Below are 25,153 nucleotides of genomic sequence, written 5' to 3'. Positions count from 1 at the left end.
TGAACAAAATTATGCAAAACGATCTACACTGCACTTTTCTTTCTCCAAAATTGTATTGTTCATCAATGTTTTCTCAGCTTGGAATTGTGTCTGTAAATAGAGCAAGTTCCCAAAAAGGGGATTTCTTGCTAATGTTGCAACATAACATTCAAGTGACAGATATACTCTACAACAGGAAGCAAGCAGACACCCATAAAAAGTGACTGAGAATTGAAATTAACTGTGTACTCTTAGGTCCATGTTAATGAATGCCACGCTACAATTTTACTATTAAGTGTTACAAAAATACTTTTTTTCATCAGACCATGCAAAATAACCACAACAGAAAAAGTGAATTCTTATTTTTTTTTTAAACCATCACATACATATTGAGAGGAAAATATTATAAACCACATCACAGTCAATGTTAGTGCTGCTGTGGTAACTACCTGGCATTGTAAGATTCTCTTGCAGTGATATAGATTTTAGACATTGTGAAAAAAACATTTTGTTTGCAAAGTTTCAGAGCATATTCACATATATACATTTGTTTTGCTGTTAAAAACAATAACAATTCAAGAAACGAGAAAAACATAAAAAAATAAAAATGGAGTATAAGTGCATCCAGGAGAAGTAAGCTTACTAACCTTATAGCTAATAAGCAACTTCAGGTCTATAATAAACTGATTTATAGCGGTCATCCACAGGTTTTAAAAAAATATTTATCAACATAAATTACTGTAAGTCAACCAGATTTTTACTGATCTTATTTTTTTTAAGTATATACAGTACTAGATCTTTGTGATAAAAATGGTTGCTACACTTTAAAACGGTAAGAATTGTTGAGACCCATAGTCTTTTGAAATGTTAGTTTTCTGGGCTTTGAATACTTTTGAAATTAGTCTGGATTTGACACAGTTTGCCCTTTTCTTCAGTGGTGTTACGCTAATGGCACAATTTACCTCCTAGTGAAATACTCACATCTCTTAATATATACTCTTAATTCATCTGATCATAAGTTGCTTTATTAAACAACTGTATTGTGGTGTACTTCTCTCCATAGTTTATATACACAACCATTTCTTCCATAGAAAAGGACTAACGAGGCCCAGAAACGCATGGGCAGACTACCATGCTTGGACTTCTGAATCAACTAATTCTACCCACAATCCATTACCCTAATCTCTGCTACAGCTGCTGCTCTTATTTTTATTCATTTAGAGGTCCGTGGCATGAAAAAAGACCAACTGCTGCAACAAGAAGAGTAATGATTGACCGGGTGATCTATTATTGCTGAAATAATATAAAACTGAACATGTCCAAAAGGAAGCCACAGCAATGCAAATTAAAGGTTTGACTTGGGATGTACACTAGCAATTTTGAGGTTATGAGAGTCAACTGGCATGGTGGGTGGGAGAGGGAGGATGAAAGCTTAGCTTCTCTTGCGGAACAATTTGTGTGGTAAAGTGCAAGGATTTGGGCTGAGGATGAAGGGGATAGGATGTTCTTAGCTCAGTGTCATGCTCATTCCTTTAGACAAACTATGATAGGAATGCAGTAAAGTGCATATTTTAGTGTATGGTGAGGCCCATAAGCTTGTGTGGTGGCTGGATCTTAAAAGAGAACCCTTCCATCTTCCATACCACTGTGGTTATACATCTTATACCTGAACGAGACATTTGCTTCCCTACTGCTCTACTTAAACACATGAAGGATTTCTTAAACCCTGTTCCTGCTATAAACAAGTTAGTAGAACTTACACTAGATGCAGTTGGGAAGGCAGTCTGCTGATAAAATAGTAAGAGAAAACCAAAGTAGAAATATGTATGTAAGTAGTGAAAGGTTGAAGTCCACCATGTCTGCCAATCAAATCTATTAATCATGCTTTGAAAGGGTCAGAGTTCAACATGGTCCATCGTAAGTAGTTAATGGTTACGCTCAGAAGAGGAAAAGGTTATACAGACAAGGGAGGAAGCATGAATGGACACATGCACGAACAGAAGCCTAGACCTACCCCCAGCCCAAGGATAAAAAACAAACATGAGCAATTCAAGACACAGATTCCCATTGCTTTCAATTGCAACATTACTGATACCCAACCCCTTTGTACAGTTTATTTTATAACAAACTGATTTTAAAAAAGCCATATTATAAAATTATCAAATGCATATGGTGTATTTTTCACTAAGGAGATCCCCTCTGACCCTATAGAGAAATGATTCTTCAGATCCAGCTTGAAAGTATGGTATTATAGAAATGGAGTATACAGGATGCAGCAGTTAAGTTCATATTCCATAGTCCATGACTTATGTTAGCTGATGGAGGGCCAGCGTGTAGAAAGTTTATAATGAGTCAATTTGGTTGTCATGGGAGGAAGTTAGTGTCTGTATTGTTTTGTTTTGGTTCTGCAGAGGCAAAAAAACGAACATCTTGGTCTCTGTCTGACTGCAGGGTTAAAACAGCCCCTTCCACAGCTTCCAGATGAGGATTGCCGACTCTTGTGAAGTAAGCTGAAGAAACACAAACATATGTCATTATCGAGATAGTGAAATCCTTTTTTTTTTTTTTTTTAAACAACACAGGCAGAATTGAATTTGTCATCGCCTATCTTAATCTACTCTGTGCTTTAAGTTTTTATACGGTCATTAATACACAGGTTGTTACACAACTGCTAACGCTTTGGTCATTCAAATGGCTTCAAAAGTTTCTTTTGGAACTACAACCCAGAAATCAGTAGTATACTCACGTTTTTCTGAGAAAATTCAACTTCGGGTTTTTAAATTTTCCTCTGTTTACACAAATCTATTATTCAAAACAGCGTTCAACATGCAGGCTTCCCAGAGACGCACACAACAGATGATCAGCACATATGTAAACACGCAGATTAGTTGTGTCTCTTGTACAATGGTATACATACAGACATAAAAAACTAACGCGAACAACTAGTGTTGACCTTGTAGTGTGGCAGAAGAGAAGGAGGAGGTAAGGAAAATAAATTTACCTTTTTCTAACAGGCTTCGCTTCAAAGCTTTTGCTAACAGTACTCTGACATTGGGCACAGGATCCGACGTAAGACTTAAAAGACTTGGCAACAAGTGCATAACAAACTGCTCTGCAGGAATACATTCTTCTTCTACCACAGCCTGCAAACAAACAAAAAAAAATGTATAGAGACAGGACATATATAGTGCAAAACATCATCTACAACAGTCTTAAAGAATGGCATCTACATGCTTCTATTTATAATGCAGATTTACAGAAATGTTAGTGATGACAACATACAGAAGAGGTGGATTTCAAATGGTCATATTTTGACAGCTTGTTGGTCCAGTGTTGTGTGTGGAGGACTGAAGAGTTAGAACAGAGTGCAAGTGTGGGCACCCAGTGGCAAGAAATCACCAAATTACAATTACTACAGAAATATACAAGCTTTTTTCACAAAGGTCTTAGCGCAAAAGTATTCCACAAAACAATCTGCAAATATGATAAACCTAAACTTGGACCAATGGGATGTTTGGAAGACTGGCAATAAGTACCAATAATGATACAAAATTAGCAAATAACATCCCTAAGGTAGAGGTAAAAACCAAGGAGTAAAGAGTATGGCAATGAATCGCCTAATGTATAGCAACTAAGTTAAAAGGCTTGGTTGCTTTGAGGAGTGAATTAAAGATTTACCCATGGAGTAAGTTCTCCACAGCCGACCATAACCAATATGTGCTCGTAGCTACTCCTCAGTGACTGGCCATATGCAGATTTAGGGTTTCCAGCACTTTAATCAGTTGAATACATGAGGTCTGTAGCTACCTGTGCACCTGCAATCACCTGAGCCCAAAGTAGACCAATTATATTTACCTCCACCTTGCTAAGGCAGGACAGCCATACACCATGAAATTGGTGTAGAGTTTTGTCAAAAGAAAGTCCACTGATTCAGGGTCTTCAAGTGGTGTTCTTAACAAGCTTTTACAGTTCTTCTGACTTCATTTTTAACCACAAGATGAAAAATAGGGCCACTGTAGCCTATTTTTATAGGCTGCATAATATTTTTCTTTCTTAAGTGACTCTGCAGTCCTTTCAGAAGCAAGGCAAACACCTACACCTTAGAAGATATATTGTAAAAAAAAAATTGCTGCGCAGTCCATGCACATGGGCGGGACTATTCAGTGCTCATGACTATCACTGGAGATCCCCTACGAGAGAATGGGTATTCCCAGAGCTCTAGAAAAGGACTAGGAAACAGGAGACACAATACGGAAAACATGCATCTCTGACTTTCTGTTTCCAGACGACTAAGAAAATAATGAACAAAAACTAAACAGTAAGAGCGAAAAGGTAAGAATTCAGTTCATATGGGAGGTAGACACTAGCAACTGTTGAGAAAAGGAGGACTGATCAGGGACAAGTGAAGGTGAATGGCATTTTATTTATGACATGTAATCTCAACCGATTTAGGTAACAAAGTTAAAGAGCAACAGCTGTTCAGAAGGTCAGAGGGAATGAACCAGAAGTGTTATTCCTGCAAGACAGACCATTAAATTTGAAAGAAACCCAGGTTGGGGACCGAACATAGTAAAAGCAGTAAAATCATTGTGATTTCTTCATGGGGGTTGAGAGGTGATATTAGTCTGGAAAGATGGGTCATTCAAAGTAAACAAAACGTGCAAACCCACTGGAGTGCTAAGTCAGAGTTACTATGTGAAGCAGGGATATGGATTGACGATTCGTGCACACAAACTATTCAGGCCATAGTTCTTGGAAGAGTTGGAAGGCTGTTACAGGTCCTCATGGCTTAATTGTCTGTGGTCATGGGGGGGTGGGAGTGGGGCTTGAATGCAGTCTGAATAAAAAAGTTTGTGCAGATCAGGATGATGTGGGACTAAGTTGAAAAGATATTCAAATGCACTAAGATTTAGAGCCTTATCCAAATACACTGAGAGGCAGTACGCTTTTCTAGGGCACAAGAAGCCCTGTCCACGGTAAACCACATAATTACATTCCTCCAATCAAGAACACATTATGTGGATACTGAATGCATTAAATTCAAGGAATCTAGAGATGATCAAGCATCTGCACTTCGGAGAATACTTGACAACAGGGTGGCTTCCTTGGGTTGCTATGCACCACGGATTTCCCGAGACATAAAAAAGCACGAAGGAAGTAGGTAGAAGGTCAGACTGATCATGAACTACTGCCCCTGGAAATGTGATATTTGTTAGATGCTAAGTACAGGACACTTCAAATGATGAAATGGTTGAAGGATGAATACTACAAGCTAACAACAGAAGCAACAAGGGCCAAACACAGAGACACTCAATATCGCCAATATGGCAACGGGAACAAGACATGGAAGATTACTGTATGGTGAGCAGAAGGGATTAATAGAAGCGTTGGGTAGTGGTTATTAAGAATGCTCAAGGACAGACAAGTTTTGGAGAGTAAAGCTATAGCCAATACCTTCATGGAATATTGCAGTGGGCTTTGTAGCTTGGGAAAGATGGCAAAATAATAGACAAGTTCATACAGTATGTAAAGGTGCAACGTTTGTTCACCGGGAGAAAAAGTGGAAGTAAGAAGTTATGCCTGTTGTCAGAGTGCACCCATCAAATGTAACGAGATACACCAGGTCCCAATGGGTTTTTGGCACAGTCCTTTAAAAGGCTATCCTGTAACCTTCTCGGATCTAAGCAAAAATGTAAACCTTCTGGCTGATTTCCAAAATAAGAAAAACTGAACGGGCATCATGTCAAGCTATTCCTATCCTAAATACAGACACAAGAGGCTCGTAGCTTTAAAAAAAACTGCCAATGACAAAATTCACTCTTTCCAATCCTGACATACTGGATGTTTGCCGGACTACTTGATTCAACGTGTGAACGTTCAATAACCACCTAGCTAGATGTATACAATAAAAGGCTTTTTAACGATATCCGTGTCAGATGCTGAGAAAGGGTTTGTTCACAAGAGTGGGGCTTCAATTCACGGGTTCTGAAGAACATGGATTTTGACCCAAAACTTCTATAGACACTCAACTAGTTATTGATGCTCATCCCTGCCACTATCTGCACGGTTTGTGCTGGAGAGGGCCAAGGAAGTGGTGCCTACTCTATCCTATACACTTTGAACTCAATTTGGAAACAGAGACCCTAATATGAAAGTCTTGCAAGTCCACATTACTGGCAATGTAGTGTTAGGCAAATACCTGTAACACCATGTATGTGTTGCATTAGCTCACAAACAATTGGGGGAGGTGGGGGGCTGTATTCGATTGAGTTAATGGATGGAGTGCCAAGACTTCCAATATGACAACAACATATTACTGAATAATGCAGACCCACAGCAAATCAAATCAGCCACTGTGACTGACAGTTGGAAGAAAACAAAACTGCGGCCATGGGGAGGACATGGAGGGTACAAGTAATGGATTATTGGGCTATGTTAGTTTAATGAAACAACAAACCAATCAAAATGGCAAGAAGTTTAAAGAGGTTGATAAAAAGGTTTCTCGCTGGACATGAAACCCTGACTCATGCTAAAACGTATTCAAAGGGCCCAAGTATAATGGAATACTACATTATTGTGAGTAACATTATCTCTGCTGTACGTCTGGTGATGTATGTTTTTCATTGACATTTTTTTAAACTAACTTATTGAGTTTAAACGATACGTCGAAAAGACGAGTAATCAGTGTACACATCGGAGTATCTCAATATCATAAGGAATCCCATATCTGTCTGATATATGCATAACAATACTGTTGGCATGTCAGGAGTAATTGGTTGGACATTTCACTGGCATTTTAATAAAAACATTGCATTAAAAATGGCATTTGGTGAGATTCTGACATTTGCTTCAGGACAGTCACTGTGAAGGGAAGAGTAAATGATGATATATAGTCTCGGATTAGAAAAAAACTGACAAAAAAAAAAAAAAAAAAAGAAACAGGGTATTGTCCACATTAGCTGCTTTGGTCTTTTAAATTAAGAGTATACAGATAAATACAAACCTGACAAATGAAGGCAAAAGCTTGTCTTCCAACCCACTTAGAGCAGTGTCGAAATCTCACTATAAGTTCGTTGATGAAATTAATCCCAAGCTCATTTTCATTGTTTGCATAGAATTTCTGAAGTATTTCTACAACCTGCGAGAATGGTAATAACATGCATGTAAAGTGAAGACACTTACAGTTAGAAACAAAAACACATTTTGAGTACATAATGACAATAAGCACAACCTCAAGACTCAGCATCAACTACCACCTCTTCTGAAAGAAAGACCTAAATAAAATGTTTCATCTGTCTGTCCTTTTTCTGGGCAGGTACCAAGGGAATCCACAGCTAGCTCCATAATCCCTTTTAGGCAAGGTGCTCCAAGGAAGTAATATGGATTCAGGAGACCATGTATCAGAGATATCAGCAAAAAAGCTGCCACCTAAATTTTCATAGACATTGTTATTGTTACCACTCCTTTTGATACGCAACACCATATGTGAAAATAATTTTAAGGGAGGCAGAGTTTTTCAGGCTGCAGCAATAACCACAAGCTGCCACCAGCACAAGCTAATGAAAAATATCACCAGCCATTTCAGACTAGCAATTAATAGTGCAAACCTTTCCCCTTCCAGGAATAAAGATATATGCAGAGAAACGACAAAGGGGGATTTATTTATTTAAGTAGATTCAGCTGCAGTATACATCATTACTTTAAATTTGGTTATCAAAGTTAGTTTAAATTCATGTGTTTCCTAATACTTTAAAGGAACAGGTACAGATGTGATAATCACCTCTGGTGAAATGAGTTCAGAATAAGTGGAATACAAAATACGTTATTGCTAGCAACTGGTTGAGCAAAACAGTGTACTTTAATTTTACTTATTCTGGGACTGTATACCCAATCAATTTAACATCTTTTATGGAAGGTCAGAAATAAAAAGCATAAGTTCCGGTCCTCCTGTGAGAGGAGGTTCTAGCATTGAATAGAGATCCTCTCGCTTCATTTGTTAACACCAACCCGGGAGATTTATTAGTAGGGCAGCAAGAGACCGGAATCCACTGCGAAGCTTGAAAAGAAATAGTATATACAGTATGTGAAAAAAATGAGGGACTTGTGGCTATAGCCAATATAAAGGACGTGTCAAGATGGACACCCAGAGGAGTAGGGATCTGAAATGAAGTTACAGAAACAGTCTGAAAACAACTGGCCAGCGTTGTGCTTTACAACTAAAACAGATCCTAGCCACCATTTAGTCCCATGTCCCTATCTATGCTTCCTCGTTCTTCACTGCTTCTTCAGGAACAGATAAGTGCCTCTAGCTCCTCTATCATTGTTTCACTGTTTAGTTGCCATTTTATTATTGGCTTCTGCGTTGTAGACCTAGTCACTTGTTGGTGCAGCTACAGAAACGCACTACACACGCCTTCCGCAGCTGGAATCTCTTCAGTATAACTGCCGGCAAGACAATGGGTGGTCGGTTATTTGACTACTAGAGGCGCTAACTACTCACGGGACTCTGAAGCGTGCCTCTAATCCTCTTTGCACGATGGCGGTCTTTATAATCTTTCTCTGACGCTTCACCAGGGTCTCTATTCACTGCCAGAGCAAAGAAAGCTCTAAAAGCGGACACTGCCCCAGCAGGCTACCCTAGAATTTCGCGGGTTTGTGTGCCCCCAGCTTCTGCCTTTCAAGTGAGCCCTAAAGACTCTCAAAGTATCACTGTGTTCTCCAGTACATTAAAATAAATACATTGAGCATGCAGGATTAGAGTAACAGTTCTGAAAATACAACTACACAGGCATGCAAAGAACCAACAGTTCCTATGCTGAGGAGGAGTCTGTGTCCTTTCTTCCTTGGAATGTTGACTTCTAGGAGTCGGTAGATGCCTCAATTCACAGAGCAGTATCTAAAGTCATGGCTACCCTTGAAAGATCTCTATTCAGAAGTGTGTGTTAGACAGCCCCGCAAAGTGTGTGATCTTTCAGGTCCCTCCAAGCCCCTATAAGTGTCCCTATCCCCTGTCCCCACCAATGCTAACGTGACCTTGGGTCGACTGTTGCATCTTTGACAGACTAAAAACCACCTTTCTGGCACAACAGGCTACCAGCAGATTCTTGTTAAGAAAGGTGGATCCAAGGTTGGGTGATTTTAGGGGACCTGACATCTTCAGAAGCAGCAGCGGTGGCCCAGGCAGGTTTGTTCAGTGACCCCTTTCACTGAGTAACTCGGGAAGCTTGCAGCACCTTTACCTCTCTTGATAAAGCGCAGATTTCCATTAAAATAATTTTCACCCATAACATTTTATAAGGAAGCTGCCTTTGCACGGGCTGCTTAGCCAGCCCCTTCACTTCTCAACTCCCCTCCACTGGAGAAGTCTACAGGCAAACCCAATAGCAGGAACAATCATTTTTTTGCAACCTTCTTCCGATCACGAGGTCCACTTTGTCTCCTCGAAGATATCCTGAGACCCTGTTGATTAGATTTGATATCTTGATCTGAAGAACACATCTCGCAATTCTCATCTTTCCCTGCATCCCAGGTTTCTTCAGTTCAGTTGGCACCAACAAACCTTCAAAATCATGATGTTCCCATTTGGCCTGTCGTCAGTATCCTGGTGCTTCACAAAGGTTCTCAAACCAGGAGTGGAACATCTGACATCAGGAGGCATTAATCCAATAGTCCATCTGGACGATATTCTTCTCTTTGACTGATGCCTGCGGAGGCACTCCCAATATCTTTAGACAGGGCTAAAACTTTTGAGAGGACTGGGATTTGTCATCAACGAGAAGAAATCTTTTGTTCCCATTCTAGACGACCATGTTCCTGGGGCTTGTTGCAGATTCCAACTAAACAACCTTGAGCATTCTACTGAAGAAGATGGTGAAGATAAGTCAAGAACTACAAAAAAGCCTTTCGAAACAAAGTACATCGTCACATTAGATCTCTCACTGGGCAAGCTGCTGTCCTCATCTATTCAGTCGATATTCCCACACTGTAGGAAGTTGGCTCTGTATGTACTATTTCAAAGTAAGAAATAGTGTACACAGAGTCCAAGGGTTCCCCTTAGAGGTGAGATAGTGGCAAAATTAGATAATTCTAATGCTCTATTTGTGGTAGTGTGGTCGAGCAGTAGGCTTATCAGAGGGTAGTGTTAAGCACAGGCAATAAATGAGGAACACACACTCAAAGACAATTCCAGGCCAATAGGTTTTTATATAGAAAAATATATTTTCTTAGTTTATTTTAAGAACCATAGGTTCAAGATTTACAAACAATACTTTAAATGAAAGGTATTTCACTCAGGTATCTTAGGAACTTTGAATTATCACAATAGCATGTACAGTTTTGTCAAACATGGCAATAAGCTATTTTGAAAGTGGACACAGTGCAAAAATCAACAGTTTCTGGGGGAGGTAGATAAAGGTTAAGTTCACCGGTAAGTAAAACACTTACAGGGTTCAAAGTTGGGTCCAAGGTAGCCCACCGTTGGGGGTTCAAGGCAACCCCAAAGTTCCAACACCAGCAGCTCAGGGCCGGTCAGGTGCAGAGGTCAAAGGAGTGCCCAAAACACATAGGCTTCAATGGAACTAGGGGTGCCCCGGTTCCAGTCTGCCAGCAGGTAAGTACCCGCGATTTTGGAAGGCAGACCAGGGGGGGTTTTGTAGGGCACCAGGGTGGGGGGACACAAGCAGGCGCAGAAAGTACACCCTCAGCGGCACTGGGGCGGCCGGGTGCAGAGTGCAAACAGGCGTCGGGTTTTCATTAGGATTCAATGGGGAGACCCGGGGGTCTCTTCAATGATGCAGGCAGGCACGGGGGCGGCTCCTCGGGGTCGCCACCACCTGGGCTAGGCAGAGGGTCACCTGGGGGTGACTCCTGCACTGGAGTTCGGTTCCTTCAGGTCCTGGGGGCTGCGGGTGCAGTGTGGTTTCCAGGCGTCAAGTTCCTTAAAGCAGGCAGTCGCGGTCAGGGGGAGCCTCTGGATTTCCTCTGCAGGCGTCGCTGTGGGGGCTCAGGGGGGTCAACTCTGGCTACTCACGGGCTCGCAGTCGCCGGGGAGTCCTTCCTGTAGAGTTAGTTTTCCGCAGGTCGAGCCAGGGGCGTCGGGTGCAGAGTGGAAAGTCTCATGCGTCCGTCGGGAAATGTGTGGTCTATAAAAGTTGCTTCTTTGATGCAAAGTTGCAGTTTTGTTGAACAGGGCCGCTGTTCTCGGGAGCTTCTTGGTCCTTTTAGATGCAGGGTAGTCGTCTGAGGCTTCAGAGGTCGCTGGACTCTGGGGGATGCGTCGCTGTTGCAGTTTTTCTCGAAGTGGGGAGACAGGCCGGTAGGGCTGGGGCCAAAGCAGTAGGTGTCTCCGTCTTCTCTGCAGGGCTTCAGGTCAGCAGTCCTTCTTCATATTCAGGTTGCAGGAATCTATCTTCCTCGGTTCTGGGAGCCCCTAAATACTCAATTTAGGGGTGTGTTTAGGTCTGGGAGGTTAGTAGCCAATGGCTACTAGCCCTGAGGGTGGCTACACCCGCTTTGTGCCTCCTCCCTGTGGGGAGGGGGGCACATCCCTAATCCTTTTGGGGGAATCCTCCATCTGCAAAATGGAGGATTTCTAAAAGTCAGAGTAACCTCAGCTCAGGACACCTTAAGGGCTGTCCTGACTGGGGAGTGACTCCTCCTTGTTTTTCTCATTATGTCCTCCAGCCTTGCCGCCAAAAGGTGGGGGCAGTGGCCAGAGGGGCAGGCATCTCCACTAGCTGGGATGCCCTGTAGCACTGTAACAAAGGGGGTGAGCCTTTGAGGCTCACCGCCAGGTGTTACAGTTCCTGCAGGGGGGAGGTGAGAAGCACCTCCACCCAGGTACAGGCTTTATTCCTGGCCACAGAGTGACAAAGGCACTCTCCCCATGTGGCCAGCAACATGTCTGGTGCGTGGCAGGCTGGCAAAACTAGTCAGCCCACACTGGAAGTCGAGTGTGTTTTCAGGGGGCATCACTAAGATGCACTCTGGGTGTATTTTTACAATAAAGCGCACACTGGTATCAGTGTCCATTTATTGTGCTGAGAAGTTTGATACCAAACTTCACAGTTTTCAGTGTAGATATTATGGTGCTGTGGAGTTCGTGTTTGACAGACTCCCAGACCATATACTCTTATGGCTACCCTGCACTTACAATGTCTAAGGTTTTGCTTAGACACTGTAGGGGCACAGTACTTATGCACATATGACCCCACCTGTGGTATAGTGCACCCTGCCTTAGGGCTGTAATGCATGCTAGAGGGGTGACTTACCTATGCCACAGGCAGTGTGAGGTTGGCATGGCACCCTGAGGGGAGTGCCATGTCGACTTAGTCATTTTCTCCCCACCAGCACACACAAGCTGGCAAGCAGTGTGTCTGTGCTGAGTGAGGGGGTACCTAGGGTGGCATAAGACATGCTACAGCCCCTAGAGACCTTCCCTGGCATCAGGGCCCTTGGTACCAGGGGTACCAGTTACAAGGGACTTACCTGGGTGCCAGGGTTGTGCCAATTGTGGAGACAAAGGTAAAGTTTAGGGAAAGAACACTGGTGCTGGGGCCTGGTTAGCAGGGTCCCAGCACACTTTCAAATCATAACTTGGCATCAGCAAAGGCAAAAAGTCAGGGGGTAACCATGCCAAGGAGGCATTTCCTTACACCCACCCACTACACTACTGGGCCCTGCAACGACTCAAGACTCATCAGTTCACAAACAGATGACCCATTCTGAAATGGTCCCCTTGACACTGACATAGCACATATCCTACATTTTTTATCCAGGCTTACAGGTCAGTAAACTTTCTTTCTGCTTTTTCAGCAGGTCATACCCCAATGGAAGGTTCTATTGTGGAAGAACACTCTTTTTTGAGGAAATTACTACAGGGAATTTGCCTACTCTGCCCCGGAATCCAGCTAATCTACCATTTGGGACTTTAATAGAGATATTAACCTCTTTCTTTCTTGGCAGGTCAACAGTTTATTAGCCATGTTAGTTCAACATACTTAGAATCCTGCAGGAGGGTCTCAGATGTCAGGGCACTGAATATTACAGGCAGAGTATTTACTCCAGATGAAGTGACTTATATGTAGGATAACTAAGTCCAACTCTAGGGTGGTCACGTACCCAGCCTTTGATGAGGTTCCAAAACTGTGTAGTGAAATGCTTAAATGAGGACATGACAGATACATTGCGTCCATTTGTTCAAAGGCAATCAACCATATTGGTCTATAAACCGTATAAAGTGGTTTCTTCTTAGACTATTGCAAGGTGGGTATGATGGGTCATGCAAAAAGCTGGAGAGGATACCAATATGTCTGGTGTGCATTCGGTTCGGGGGCTATAGCTTCAAAAGCCTTTGCAATGGAGGGCTAGTCTGGAGGATATTATGAATGCAGCACAATAATCCTCGGATTTCAAATTTAAGAGGTTTTACTTTAAGCCAATAGTTGATGTTGCTGATTTGGAGGTGAGCTTTAAACTAGCACAATCCTCGTTTCTGGTCCTGACAAAGATTAGATAAAGTTTCTTAGCTATTGAAACGGAAATTTCAATTCCATTAAGGACATAGAAACACGGATTACCCTTCATGAGTACAGAACATCCTAAGAACCACCCATCAGACCTTTGTGGATACCGTCTCATACATAATAAGAGTTATGACTGACCTTTTTACTGTTTGATTATGGAACAAATACACAGTCTAACATGGAGAAAGCAAAGCGTTACAATATATTTTAAGTTTGGACAGTGGAACTTGTACCTGTTTTGAGAACTGGTTGCAGTGCAGTTTTGATAGAGCTGATGGGGTAAGTCCTGATTTGGACTATTTGGTTCAGAGGATCTGGCATATCTAAACAGGAATTAACAGGAATTGATCCACATTAGAACTGGGGCCAGACCAACCTTGTCTTCCAAGTAATCCACCCCTAGTTTGCTGCGGGTAATAAAACGTAATGAATTCCCTGAGTTTCCAGAGAGTCTGAGCAACTTATTTTCTGTCCATTGAGGGACTACGGCTATTGTATGGCCCCATAGACCTGCACCATATATACCTGCACTAAGAACTTTACTTTTATATAATGTCATTATTTCGGCTTTTGGTTTGCGTCAGAGTTTCCTAGAAGAACAGAAAATGGACTCACTGGAAGACTAAATCACCTGTCTTCTGTGGAGAATTAGTATTTCCCACTGCAAGTTGTCATTGAACATAAAACCTAGGTAGTTGAAATCTCCTGTCTTTGTAAACTCTATATCTCCTATAAAAAAACATTTTGTCTGTGTATTTTTGGGCCACAAGCCATGACATAAGACTTCTTGCAGCTTACCTTGAATTTATAGCTTCCCATGTAATTAGTGAACCCTTCAAAGAGCAACTGTAGCTCATTTGCTTTGTGTGCAATAAGCACAGCATCATCTGCATAAACTGGGACAGGCCGGGAGCCAATCATAGGGATGTCACAGTCAAGAGATGTTAAAAATGTCTCCAATGCATTAATATAAAATAGTAATAGAAAAGGAGCTAGAATAAACCCTGCTTTACACCTCTGTTGACAGAGATGGACGGTGTATAGTCTCCCTGTTGAGTATTTTGAATTTTCAACTGCGTATTTTGATGCAGGCTTCTAACAACATGTAGAAGAATGGAGTTTATCCCCGCCTTTGCCACAATATACCATAAAACATCTATGTCCACAGAGTTTAAGGAACGGGAGAGATCCATAAAGGCCATGTGAATGGCCCCTCTCCTTTCCGTGACATATTTACCAAGTATCAGAGATAAGTTTAACACCTGTTCAGAGGTACCTAGCCCAGGGAAGCACCCGTATTGGGTTTTAGAGAGGAACAACTTTTCTTCCACCCAGGCTTCTAATTTAGCCAGGCTCCTCTACCAAAGATTTTCCCAGAGGCATCAAGCAGGGAAATAGGCTGATAGTTGGCAGAACAACTTTTATCTCCTTTTTTAAAAATAGGAATTATTATTCAGTCCCTTCAAGTCTCAATCAGACTTCCCTTCGCCACAAATCTAAAGGAATCTATCAACAGTGTGGCCCAAAAGTCAAGGTTACATTTAAATAACTCAGCTGGGACCCCATCTGAACCTAGCGCTTCCCCTATTGCAGAGGAAGCAATTGCCTTACGCATACGCACCTCGACTACAGAGATCGATTCCCTAAATTGAAATACTTCTAATAGTAAAATAGAGGTGATGAACTCAGGTGAGACCCAGATGTTGCCACAGGAAAAAACACCTGAAAAATGCACCACCCCATCTTGTTGTAAAATATAACATTCCGTACTTGGTGCCAGTGTTTGGGGTCAGGAGGGATAGAGGAGGAATGAGTCTAGAAGGGCTCTTAGGTAGATCACAGTAGCAGAATGAGGTTTGGGATGAGTGAGTGTAGGTAGAGGATAGATTGAGAGAGGTATAAGATAAAAGTGGTGCATTAGAGGGAGCTGGAGTGTTTTCCCATCTTTCTTCCTTTTTACACTAGGAGTCAAGTAATAAATATATAGCTTCATAGCTACAGAGAAAGGGTGTACATGTATGAGAGAAATAATAAGGATATAAAATTGTATTGCATATAGTTCTATATGTGCAAGTATGGATAGATAGAAATTCAGACTTTTAGGTGTTGCTATTCATAAAAGCTAATTAGGGTATTTTGTATATTTTTTTTCTTTTTATATATTTATTTTCTTTCAATAATTCAATAGTGAAGCACTTATAGATACAATCATATATACATATTGTGATAGATATAGACCCATATGCATCTAACCAAATAACATTGCTAGTGGTCAGTCATGCCTCTTTTTCCTGCTTTTTTTCCTCTTTGGGAGCAGTGACGAACTACTGTATAGTTAAGCTTTGTTCTGGTTATCTCTTCTGTAGGGGACTTTTTTTGTTTTCAGTTTTTGCCTGTTTGTCTTACACTGTAAGTGTATGTTCCAGAGCAGCCACGCTTCCTCGGTGTAGGAGGCTGGCCTGGTTTGTGGTGGGTACCCAAGGTACTTACACCTTATACCAGGTACCCCCTCTGAGTGAAGTGTGGGCAGTGTCTAGAAGCCAGGCTCTCTAGAGGTAGCTTTGGATGAGCAGCCAAGGCTTATCTAGGAGTCATGCAAAGCTCATGCAAAACCACTGCAGGCACACAGCATTGACAAACATGAAAGAAAACACTCAGTTGAACAAAAATAAAGGTACTTTTTTTTTTTTTTTTGTAAACACAATACCGCAAATTACTAGGAGGACAGTCAGTCATCCAATAGGAGGTAAGTAATACACTAAATATGTACACTAACAATCAGAAATAGGCATAGATATGGTTAGGAAACAGTGCAAATAGCAATAACCAATAGTGAACCTAGGGGAAGCACAAACCATATACTACAAAAATGGAATACGAACGCAGGAGCCCAACCTAGGTAAGTGGAATAGGTAGTGGGGAGCTGGGAGTACTAGAAAACCACAGATGTAAGTAACACAGTACCCCCCTACGACCAGTAAAGCAGGAGTAAATCACTGGATTTTCCCCAAACAACCCAAAAGAAGGATTCGAAGAAAAAGAAGACACCCAGACAAGACTGCAAGAAAACCAGTGGTGGATTCCTGAAGAAAGAAGACCTGTGGAGAGAGGGGACCAAGTCCAAGAGTAACAGTGGAGTCCAGGAGGAGCAGGAGCTGCTACCCACCCTACTGAAACCGCAGAAGTTGGTCGACGGTGATGAAGAACAGGTCAGCACTGCAGCCCTGGAGCCAGAGGAGAGTTCCTGATGGATGCAGATGGTGTCCCACAATGGAGTGAAGATTGCAGACCAGGGTTGGTGCAGGAACTCCACCAACCAGCCTTGGCAACGGAAAACTCGCAGTTAGAGGAAAAGCGGTGCTTCCAGACCCAAGAGGAGTCGTCACAGGGGCCCCTCAGCATCGCAGAGAGTCCACAGGAGCAGAGGCAGCAGCCCCAGGAGTCCCACAGGACGGAGACACTGGAGTCACAGAAGGAGCCCATGCAGCACTACATAAAGGGATCCCACGCCGCCGGAAAACCACGCAGAGGGCTATGTGTTTCAGGAAGGAGTGCTAGTGACTGGAGCTACACGTTGCCTGAATATCCTTTGGGGTACTGTCCTGCGTGGGAAGGGAAGGGCTTACTGCCACCCAAGTTGGACTGCTGGTAGAGCAGACCAAGAGGACCACTATGGACTACCACTTGTGCTGAAGGATCCACGTAGCTCAAGATGAGAGGAGATACATGCAGCCGGTCGTCGCTTGCTGTAGGTGCCTGCAGTTGCAGGGGAGTGATTCCTTCACACCAAGGGTGATTCCTCCTTCTTCTTCTTCTTCTTCATCTTTTTCATCTTCTTCATCTTCTTGTGCAGGCTGAAGAGTTGCTGTCTTCTAGGGATCCACGGCCAGGGAAATGTTGCAAAGCTGGAAGGAGCAGTGGAAACAAAGTTGCAGAAGAGTCTTCTTTGTTGATTGCAGCGTTGTCGGTTCCTGGAGGGTCCAGTCGCAGTTTCAGCGGTCAGAAATCGAAGTGGAGGTTGCAGAGGAATCCTACTGGAGTCTTGCAAACCAAATCTGAGGACCCACACCAGAGAGCGACCCTAAAGAGCCCTGAAAGGGGGAGTGGTCACCTAACAAGGTAAGCACCCATCAGGAGGGGGCTCTGACGTCACCTGCCTGGCCTGGCCACTCAGATGCTCCCTGAGTTCCCTGCCAACTTTGGAAACAAGCTGGCAGAACTCAGGGACCCTCTGGAGGAGCTCTGGGCACCACCCCTCTGATGGTGATGGACAGGGGAGTGGTCACTCCCCTTTCCATTGTCCAGTTTTGTGCCAGAGCAGGGACTGGGGGTCCCTGAACTGGTGTGGACTGGTTTATGCATAGAGGGCACCAAATGTGCCCTTGAAAGCAAACCAGTGGCTTGGGAAGACTACCCTTCCTAAGCCAGTCACAGCTATTTCCAAAGGGAGAGGGTGTTACCTCCCTCTTCGAAAGGAAACTCTTTATCCTGCCTTCCTGGGCTTGATCAGATCAAGCAGCAGGAGTGCAGAAACCTTTCTGTGGGGGTGGGAGGAGCTGGGCTGCCTGGAAAACCCTGAAAGACTGGTGGTAGCAATAACCGGGGGTCCTCTATGGAGCCCCCAGAGTGCAGGGAATCATACTTCCAATACTTGCAACAGTATTGGGGTATGATTCTGACATGTTTGATACCAAACGTGCCCAGGTTTGAGTTACCATTATGTAGCTGGACATAGGTCCAGTACACGCGTAAAATGGTGTCCCCGCACTCACAAAGTCCAGAAAAATGGATCTAGAGTTTGTGAGGGCACTTCTGCTAGTGCAGGGGTGCTCTCACACACAGGTACCTGCACCCTGCCCTCTGGGCTGAGAAGGCCTACCACAGGGGTGACTTACAGTGAACTGGTGCAGTGACATGTAGCGAAAACATGTGCGTGCACCCGTTTCATGCAGGCTGCAATGACAAGCCTGCAGAACCCTTTGCATGGGCTCCCTATGGGTGGCAGAATAACTACTGTAGCCCACAGGGATCCCCTGGAACCCCAATGCCCTGGGTACCTAGGTACCATATACTAGGGACTTACATGGGGGCATGGGGCAGTATCCCGATTGTGGGAGGAAAAAGGTACAATTTACAGGAGAGCAAAACTACTGGTGTCTTGGTTAGCAGGATCCCAGTAGAGACAGTCAAACACACTGACTAACAAGCCAGAAAGTGGGGGTAACCATGCTAGAAAGAGGCTACTTTTCTACACTTGGGCAAGTCCTCCAGCAGGTCTCCCCTCCCCCACCCTGCTCCCCCTGCAACCATATAACCAACAGCAGAGGGGGGCTTTTCCAGGGCCAGTTCGCCCTCGCGCTCTTTCTCTTGTTTAAGTGGCTTCTACATAGAGTGGCTTTTCCGAGGAGTGCGCGGTTAGTAAAGATCGTGTTGCAGCTTGTTTATTTAAAATGGTTAATCTCTATAGCTGTGCTGTATCTTTACAAAAACACTGTTTCTGAGGTGCTTTGACGGTTGCTGTTTTGTGTTTCTTCACAAAACAGAAACAGTGTTAGTGTTTTGTTTTTTAACAGGAAGGACTTCGGCTATTTCATGTCCGTTGTTTTGAAAATATTTGGGATCGCCTCCCCCTACTCTCTCGGGCTCTCCTTGTACTTCCCACTCACTCCCCCTCCTTGGGCTGCAGTGCCTCCTCCTCCCCCCCGCTTGTTTATATACCTTTTTGCTTTACTCAAGACACTTGTGAGCCATGACCCTACAGGAGCAATGCAATAATGGGCTATTACATGGTCCACTGGTGCCAGTCTTCCATAGGAGTACATTGAGATGATTGTTCAACACAGGTTCCTCGGTACACACATTCTCTTCCTCTTGCTGTCTTTGATGTGTGAGTTGTTCGGTGCAAGGATTAGGAAGTGCAGTGAACTAGGATCGGAAGCAAGGCCGCCTTGCCGTCTAAATCCCGACCCCCATTTCTCATATTCCAGTGTGGGGACCGCAGCAACTCCACTGGGTCTTTTGTTGTCTGCAGACTGTCATGGGGCTTTTGTCTGGCCCTCATCCTGTCTCCCGAATGAGTCTGAGACCCGCAAGCATTATTTGCTGACCGCACCAATCTCTCTGGAGGTCAGTGGTCTCTTTCAGATTTCCCCTACGCATCTCTTTGGTCAGGGCTCATCACGTGACCAATCTGAGCAAAACTTTGACCGCTTCGACTGCTTCTTCCTCCAGCCACGAGATGTGATAACCTTTCAACTTAACAAAAGCTGCAAATGACTCTGCCCATGCGTCAGAAATGCCAGTGTTCCCAAACCTCAAAGGCCTTTGTATAGTCCTCAGAGCTGCCACAGCAGTCTTTACAACTCTCACTGCCTTATTAACGGTCTATCATTGCAGCACTTGCATGTCCTCATTGAACACCAGAGTCTCTCTTCACAGAACACACAGTCCTTGTAGGAAAATGGCTACCTGTTGCAGTTACCCCTCACTTTTTGCCTGATACTGATTTGACTGAGAAGTGTGCTGGGACCCTGCTACCAGGCCCCAGCACCAGTGTTCTTTCACTTAAAATGTACCATTGTTTCAACAATTGGCACACCCCTGGCACACAGATAAGTCTCTTGTAAAAGGTACCAGTGGTACCAAGGGCCCTGTGACCAGGGAAGGTCTCTAAGGGCTGCAGCATGTGTTGTGCCACCCTTAAGGACCCCTCACCTAACACATGCACACTGCCATTGCAGATTGTGTGTGTTGGTATGGAGAAAAAGGCAAAGTCGACATGGCATCCCCCCTCAGGGTGCCATGCACACAAAATACTGCCTGTGGCATAGGTAAGTCACCCCTCTAGCAGGCCTTACAGCCCTAAGGCAGGGTGAGACAGGTGAGGGCATAGCTGCATGAGCAATATGCCCCTACAGTGTCTAAGTCCATTCTTAGACATTGTAAGTACAGTGTGGCCATATTAAGTATATGGTCGTTTGTCAAAAACAAACTCTACAGCTCCATAATGGCTACACTGAATACTGGGAAGTTTGGTATCAAACTTCTCAGAATAATAAACCCACACTGATGCCAGTGTTGGATTTATTGAAAAATGCACACAGAGGGGCATCTTAGAGATCCTCCTGTAATTTACCCAATCCTTCAGTGCAGGACTGACTGGTCAGTGCCAGCTTGCCACTGAGACGAGTTTCTGCCCTCCTGGGGTGAGAGCTTTTGTGCTCTCTGAGGACAGAAACAAAGCCTGTACTGGGTGGAGGTGCTTAACAGCTCCCCCCTGCAGGAACTGTAACACCTAGCAGGGAGCCTCAAAGGCTCAGGCTTTGTGCTACAATGCCCCAGGGCACTCCAGCTAGTGGAGATGCCCGCCCCCTGGACTCAGCCTCCACTTTTGGCGGCAAGTCCAAGGGAGATAATGAGAAAAACAAGGAGGAGTCACCCACCAGTCAGGACAGACCCTAAGGTGTCCTGAGCTGAGGTGACCCCTGCCTTTAGAAATCCTCCATCTTAGTTTTGGAGGATTCCCCCAATAGGATTAGGGATGTGCCCCCCCTCCCCACAGGGAGGAGGCACAAAGAGGGTGTAGCCACCCTCCAGGACAGTGGCCATTGGCTACTGCCCTCGCAGACCTAAAAACACCCCTAAATTTAGTATTTAGGGGCACCCCAGAACTTAGGAAACTAGATTCCTGCAACCTGAAGAAACAAGAAGGACTACTGACCTACAAGCCTGCAGAGAAGACGGACAACGACAACTGCTATGGCCCCAGCCCTACCGGCCTGTCTCCAACTTCGAAAACCTGCAACCAGCGACGCATCAGACTGGGGCCAGAGACCTCTGAAGCCGCAGAGGACTGCCCTGGACTAAAGGACCAAGAAACTCCAGTGAACAGCGGCCCTGTTCAAAATCTGCAACTTCTTTGCAACACAGAAGCAATTTCCAAAGACTTCACGTTTTCCCGCCGGAAGCACAAGACTCTACACTCTGCACCCGACACCCCCAGCTCGACCTGCAGAAAACCAACACCACAGGGAGGACTGTGAGTAGCCAGAGACTACCCTCCTGGACCCCCAGAGCAACGCCTGCAGAGAAAATCCAGAGGCTCTCCCTGACCGCGACGTCCTGTAACAAGGGACCTGATGCCTGGAACCAGCACTGCACCCGCAGCCCTCAGGACCTGAAGGAACCGAACTTCAGCACAGGACCCCCAGGCGACCCTCTGCCTTGCCCAGGTGGTGGCTGTCCTGAGAAGCCCCCTGTGTCTGCCTGCACCGCTAGAGTGACCGCCGGGTCCCTCCATTGATTCCTACCTAAGACCCGATGCCCGCTTTGCACACTGCACCCGGCCGCCCCTGTGCTGCTGAGGGTGTGTTTGGTGTGCCTACTTGTGCCCCCCCCCCCCCCAAGTGCTCTACAAATCACCCCTGGTCTGCCCCCCAAGGATGCAGGAACCGGAGCACCTCTGTTCTCCATAGGCGCCTATGTGTTTTGGGCACCTCTTTGACCTCTGCACCTGACCGGCACTGAGCTGCTGGTGTGGTAACTTTGGAGTTGCCTTGAACCCCCAATGGTGGGCTGCCTAAGCCCCAGAACTGAGACTTGTGTTTTACTTGCCTCCTAATCTAACCTTTACTTACCTCCCCCATAAACTGTTGATTTTTGCACTGTGTCCACTTTGAAAATAGCTTATTGCCATTTTTACAAAGACTGTACATGATATTGTTTTCATTCAAAGTTCCTAAAGTACCAAAGTGAAGAACCTTACATTTAAAGTGTTCAATGTAAATCTTAAACCTGTGGTTCTTAAAATAAACGATATTTTTCAATATAAAAAACTATTGGCCTGGAGTAAGTCTTTGAGTGTGTGTTCCTCATTTATTGCCTGTGTGTGTACAACAAATGCTTAACACTACCCACTGATAAGCCTACTCCTCGACCACACTACCACAAAATAGAGCATTAGAATGATCTACTTTTGCCACTATCTTACCTCTAAGGGGAACCCTTGGACTCTGTGCACACTATTTCTTACTTTGAAATAGTACATACAGAGCCAACTTCCTACAGTCCTTCAACGAAAAATACACAATTGTCACCAAACTGCTCGCCATGATGCTGACAGACCCTCACTACAGTCTTTACTGCTTTCACCACACAGTCCACGTAGTCCGTGACTTCACTTCTCACTGCCCCTCGGCTTCTGATCCACATTTCTGTAATTCTGCTCAAGGTGGCTTTTTAGCTCCAGGAGACCGCAACAAGAGTGCTCCAAATCACTCATTCATTGCGGTCTTCACAACTCACACAAATCCTACCAGCAATATTTTCTCCCTCTAATATTTCTTAATACATTGTAGTGTTCTCTGCCCTTAAATGCAGGTGTAGAAATTCGGGTAACAGTAAACTGCTGATGAAAAAATAATGGAAATACTTTAGTTATATACAGGGTCACTGGAATTATATGGCAGAAAATGACAACATTAGTAGCATGGGAGACCAATTTATGTGGCACTTTATGTGGCACTAAAAGTCCAAATAAGCATTTACAACACCAATATCTCTAACTCTCGCAAATGTGAGACCTAGTGCATTGAAAATGCTTGGTCTTGTAAGCTCAGGTTTTGAAGAGAGGTGCCAATCTTGAGCAGAGGTTCCTCAGATTAATGTATTTTCTTTCTTATATAAGTGGGCCTATTCCATATGTATTGCCTTGTGAGTGATAAAAAGCAGTCTGAAGGTGGACCTTCTTGTTACTTTTAACCAAAGTAGCAGGAGAGATGTGGGCTTGTGGCTTTACATGTGGGAGCTGACAGCAGAGTTCTGAATTCCTTTTTCACAGTTCATAAAGATGATATGTGGTAGAGGCCATTTGAGTAATCAAGTTTAAACAGTACAAGAGCGATAGCATCTTGGACTTTGTAAGGAAATGCGAGGTGAGGGAAGATGTGTTGCAGTTTTTTCTTAGTAATGAAGCTTGATCTTGCTAACTTTTCCACTTCGGCATTCATTAATAATTTGGAGTCCATGGTAATGCCAAGGTTTCTTTACTTTCTTAAACACTTTCGGAGGTGGTCCCGGATTGTGAGGCCAGATGGAGAGTGGGTCATAATTTTTCCAATCGTCACATGTGAGTATTTCAGTTTTGGAAGCATTCAATTTTAAGTGGCTCCATGTCATTCAGTGATCAACGGCTCTAAGGCAAATGAAGAGTTTTGAACTTCCAATCTCTCCAGGGATTTCCAGTTTAAGAAGTATTTGTGTATCTTCAGCATAGAAATAGCTTATGATTTGAAATTCATTGATCATTGCCAGTAATGACTTCATATAGGTGTTTGGGGAAAGCTGCAAAAAAATCTGGTGACAACAATGGAAAGCTTTTTTCTGTGTATTAAAAGAAAACTACTGTGTTCCGCACATACTTGTACCAGACTAGAAGCAAAAAGCTAGTGCTAATTTTATACCAGTAATTGTAGAAAGCGACAAAAACAATGCTTGCACATTTACCTCTAAATTTGTAATGGTGATAATCTCATCATAACTGTTTTTGGTAACTGTTGCCAAATTTTATTATAAGAGCAAAACATTTGACATTCTGTACAAGAATCCATTAGTGAGGCAGAGAGAATTTCTCTCAAATGACAATGCAGCATTAACTCCACTATACATAAACAGCAGAATGTAGTTGTGAATGTGCTTAGGTAATGCTCGAAAAACGAGTTAAGCTTTTCCATGTTGCTTGCTATCACTAAGGACCTTATAACAATGTTCTCGATTGTGCTGTGGGGGCAGGGGAAGGGGGAATTTGTGGTTGGGGTTTTAGGTGGGTGTTTGCGGTATTGTTAACAGAGGGGAGGAAGGCGGCAACCGAAATTACAAGGATCACCAGTGAGACCCAGAGGGTTGCCTTAGAAATGAGGAATTACTGGTGGATCAGTGATTCGATTCCCAGACCTTCCCAGTATTTCACCCTTAGCCTTTGCTGCTTTTAGCAGGCAAAGTTCCTGAGTGAGGGTTAAGCAGTTTGTAATGTGTTTTTAGAGTTCAGAAATGGGTAGCATTAGAGGGTAGCATGGAGTGCTCCGGGTCGGTCATCAGCATTGTCTGCGCTGGATAGAATGTTGTGGGTCCTATATAGGCGTCACTCCGGCACACTTATGTCAGTTTCTTTTCATGACTCTCCATGCCAGAAGCGCAGAGCTATGAAGATCAATGAATACTGGTACATCAAAACTAAGGCCCTTAAGTAGTCCCTGTCCCTAGAAATCAGTTTGTAGAGCAGGGAGGTTGGGGAGATCTGTAAGGAATCTACAACTAGAATAAGTCTCTACCAGGTATGCCGTAAACAAATTTAAGTAACTTGTTCATCTGATAGAGACTCTCAGTTTCATCTTTCTTATCTTTTAATACATGCACAAGCAATACCATCCCCAGAGGTGTGCATCCAAACCAAGATCATGCTAGAATGCCCTCCAGGACCAAACGGGCAAAGTACCCATCCCTACGGACAGCACTGCCCAAGCAGTAGGGTTTGGTAAAAGTAAGGAGAGAAGCCCACGTTACCTCCTGACAGATGTCAAGGACTGGAACTCCATGTACTAACGCAGTCGTCACTGCTGTAGCTCGGGCAGAATGAGCACGCAAACCTTCCGGTA

The 25,153-nt window shown here is 44.0% G+C and overlaps 1 protein-coding gene across 2 annotated transcripts in view; it reads right to left on the bottom strand.

The window, feature by feature from the left end:
- Window positions 1–331: 331 nt before the first annotated feature.
- Window positions 332–25,153, bottom strand: part of LOC138303973 (serine/threonine-protein phosphatase 4 regulatory subunit 1-like) — a 284,441-nt gene continuing 259,619 nt past the window's right edge. For both annotated transcript variants that reach the window (XM_069243582.1, XM_069243581.1), the window contains 3 exons: window positions 6,983–7,117; window positions 2,981–3,122; window positions 332–2,489 (listed from right to left, as the gene is read on the bottom strand). In XM_069243582.1, coding sequence (XP_069099683.1) covers window positions 2,344–2,489; window positions 2,981–3,122; window positions 6,983–7,117 — 423 coding nt within the window. In that variant the 3' untranslated portion in view covers window positions 332–2,343. The remainder of the gene's footprint in view (window positions 2,490–2,980; window positions 3,123–6,982; window positions 7,118–25,153) is intronic.

Source organism: Pleurodeles waltl, chromosome 7 (assembly GCF_031143425.1).
Source record: "Pleurodeles waltl isolate 20211129_DDA chromosome 7, aPleWal1.hap1.20221129, whole genome shotgun sequence".
Classification (NCBI taxonomy): Eukaryota; Metazoa; Chordata; class Amphibia; order Caudata; family Salamandridae; genus Pleurodeles; species Pleurodeles waltl.
Note: the sequence above shows the minus strand (reverse complement) of the source record. Positions and strands in the feature narration are given on the sequence as shown.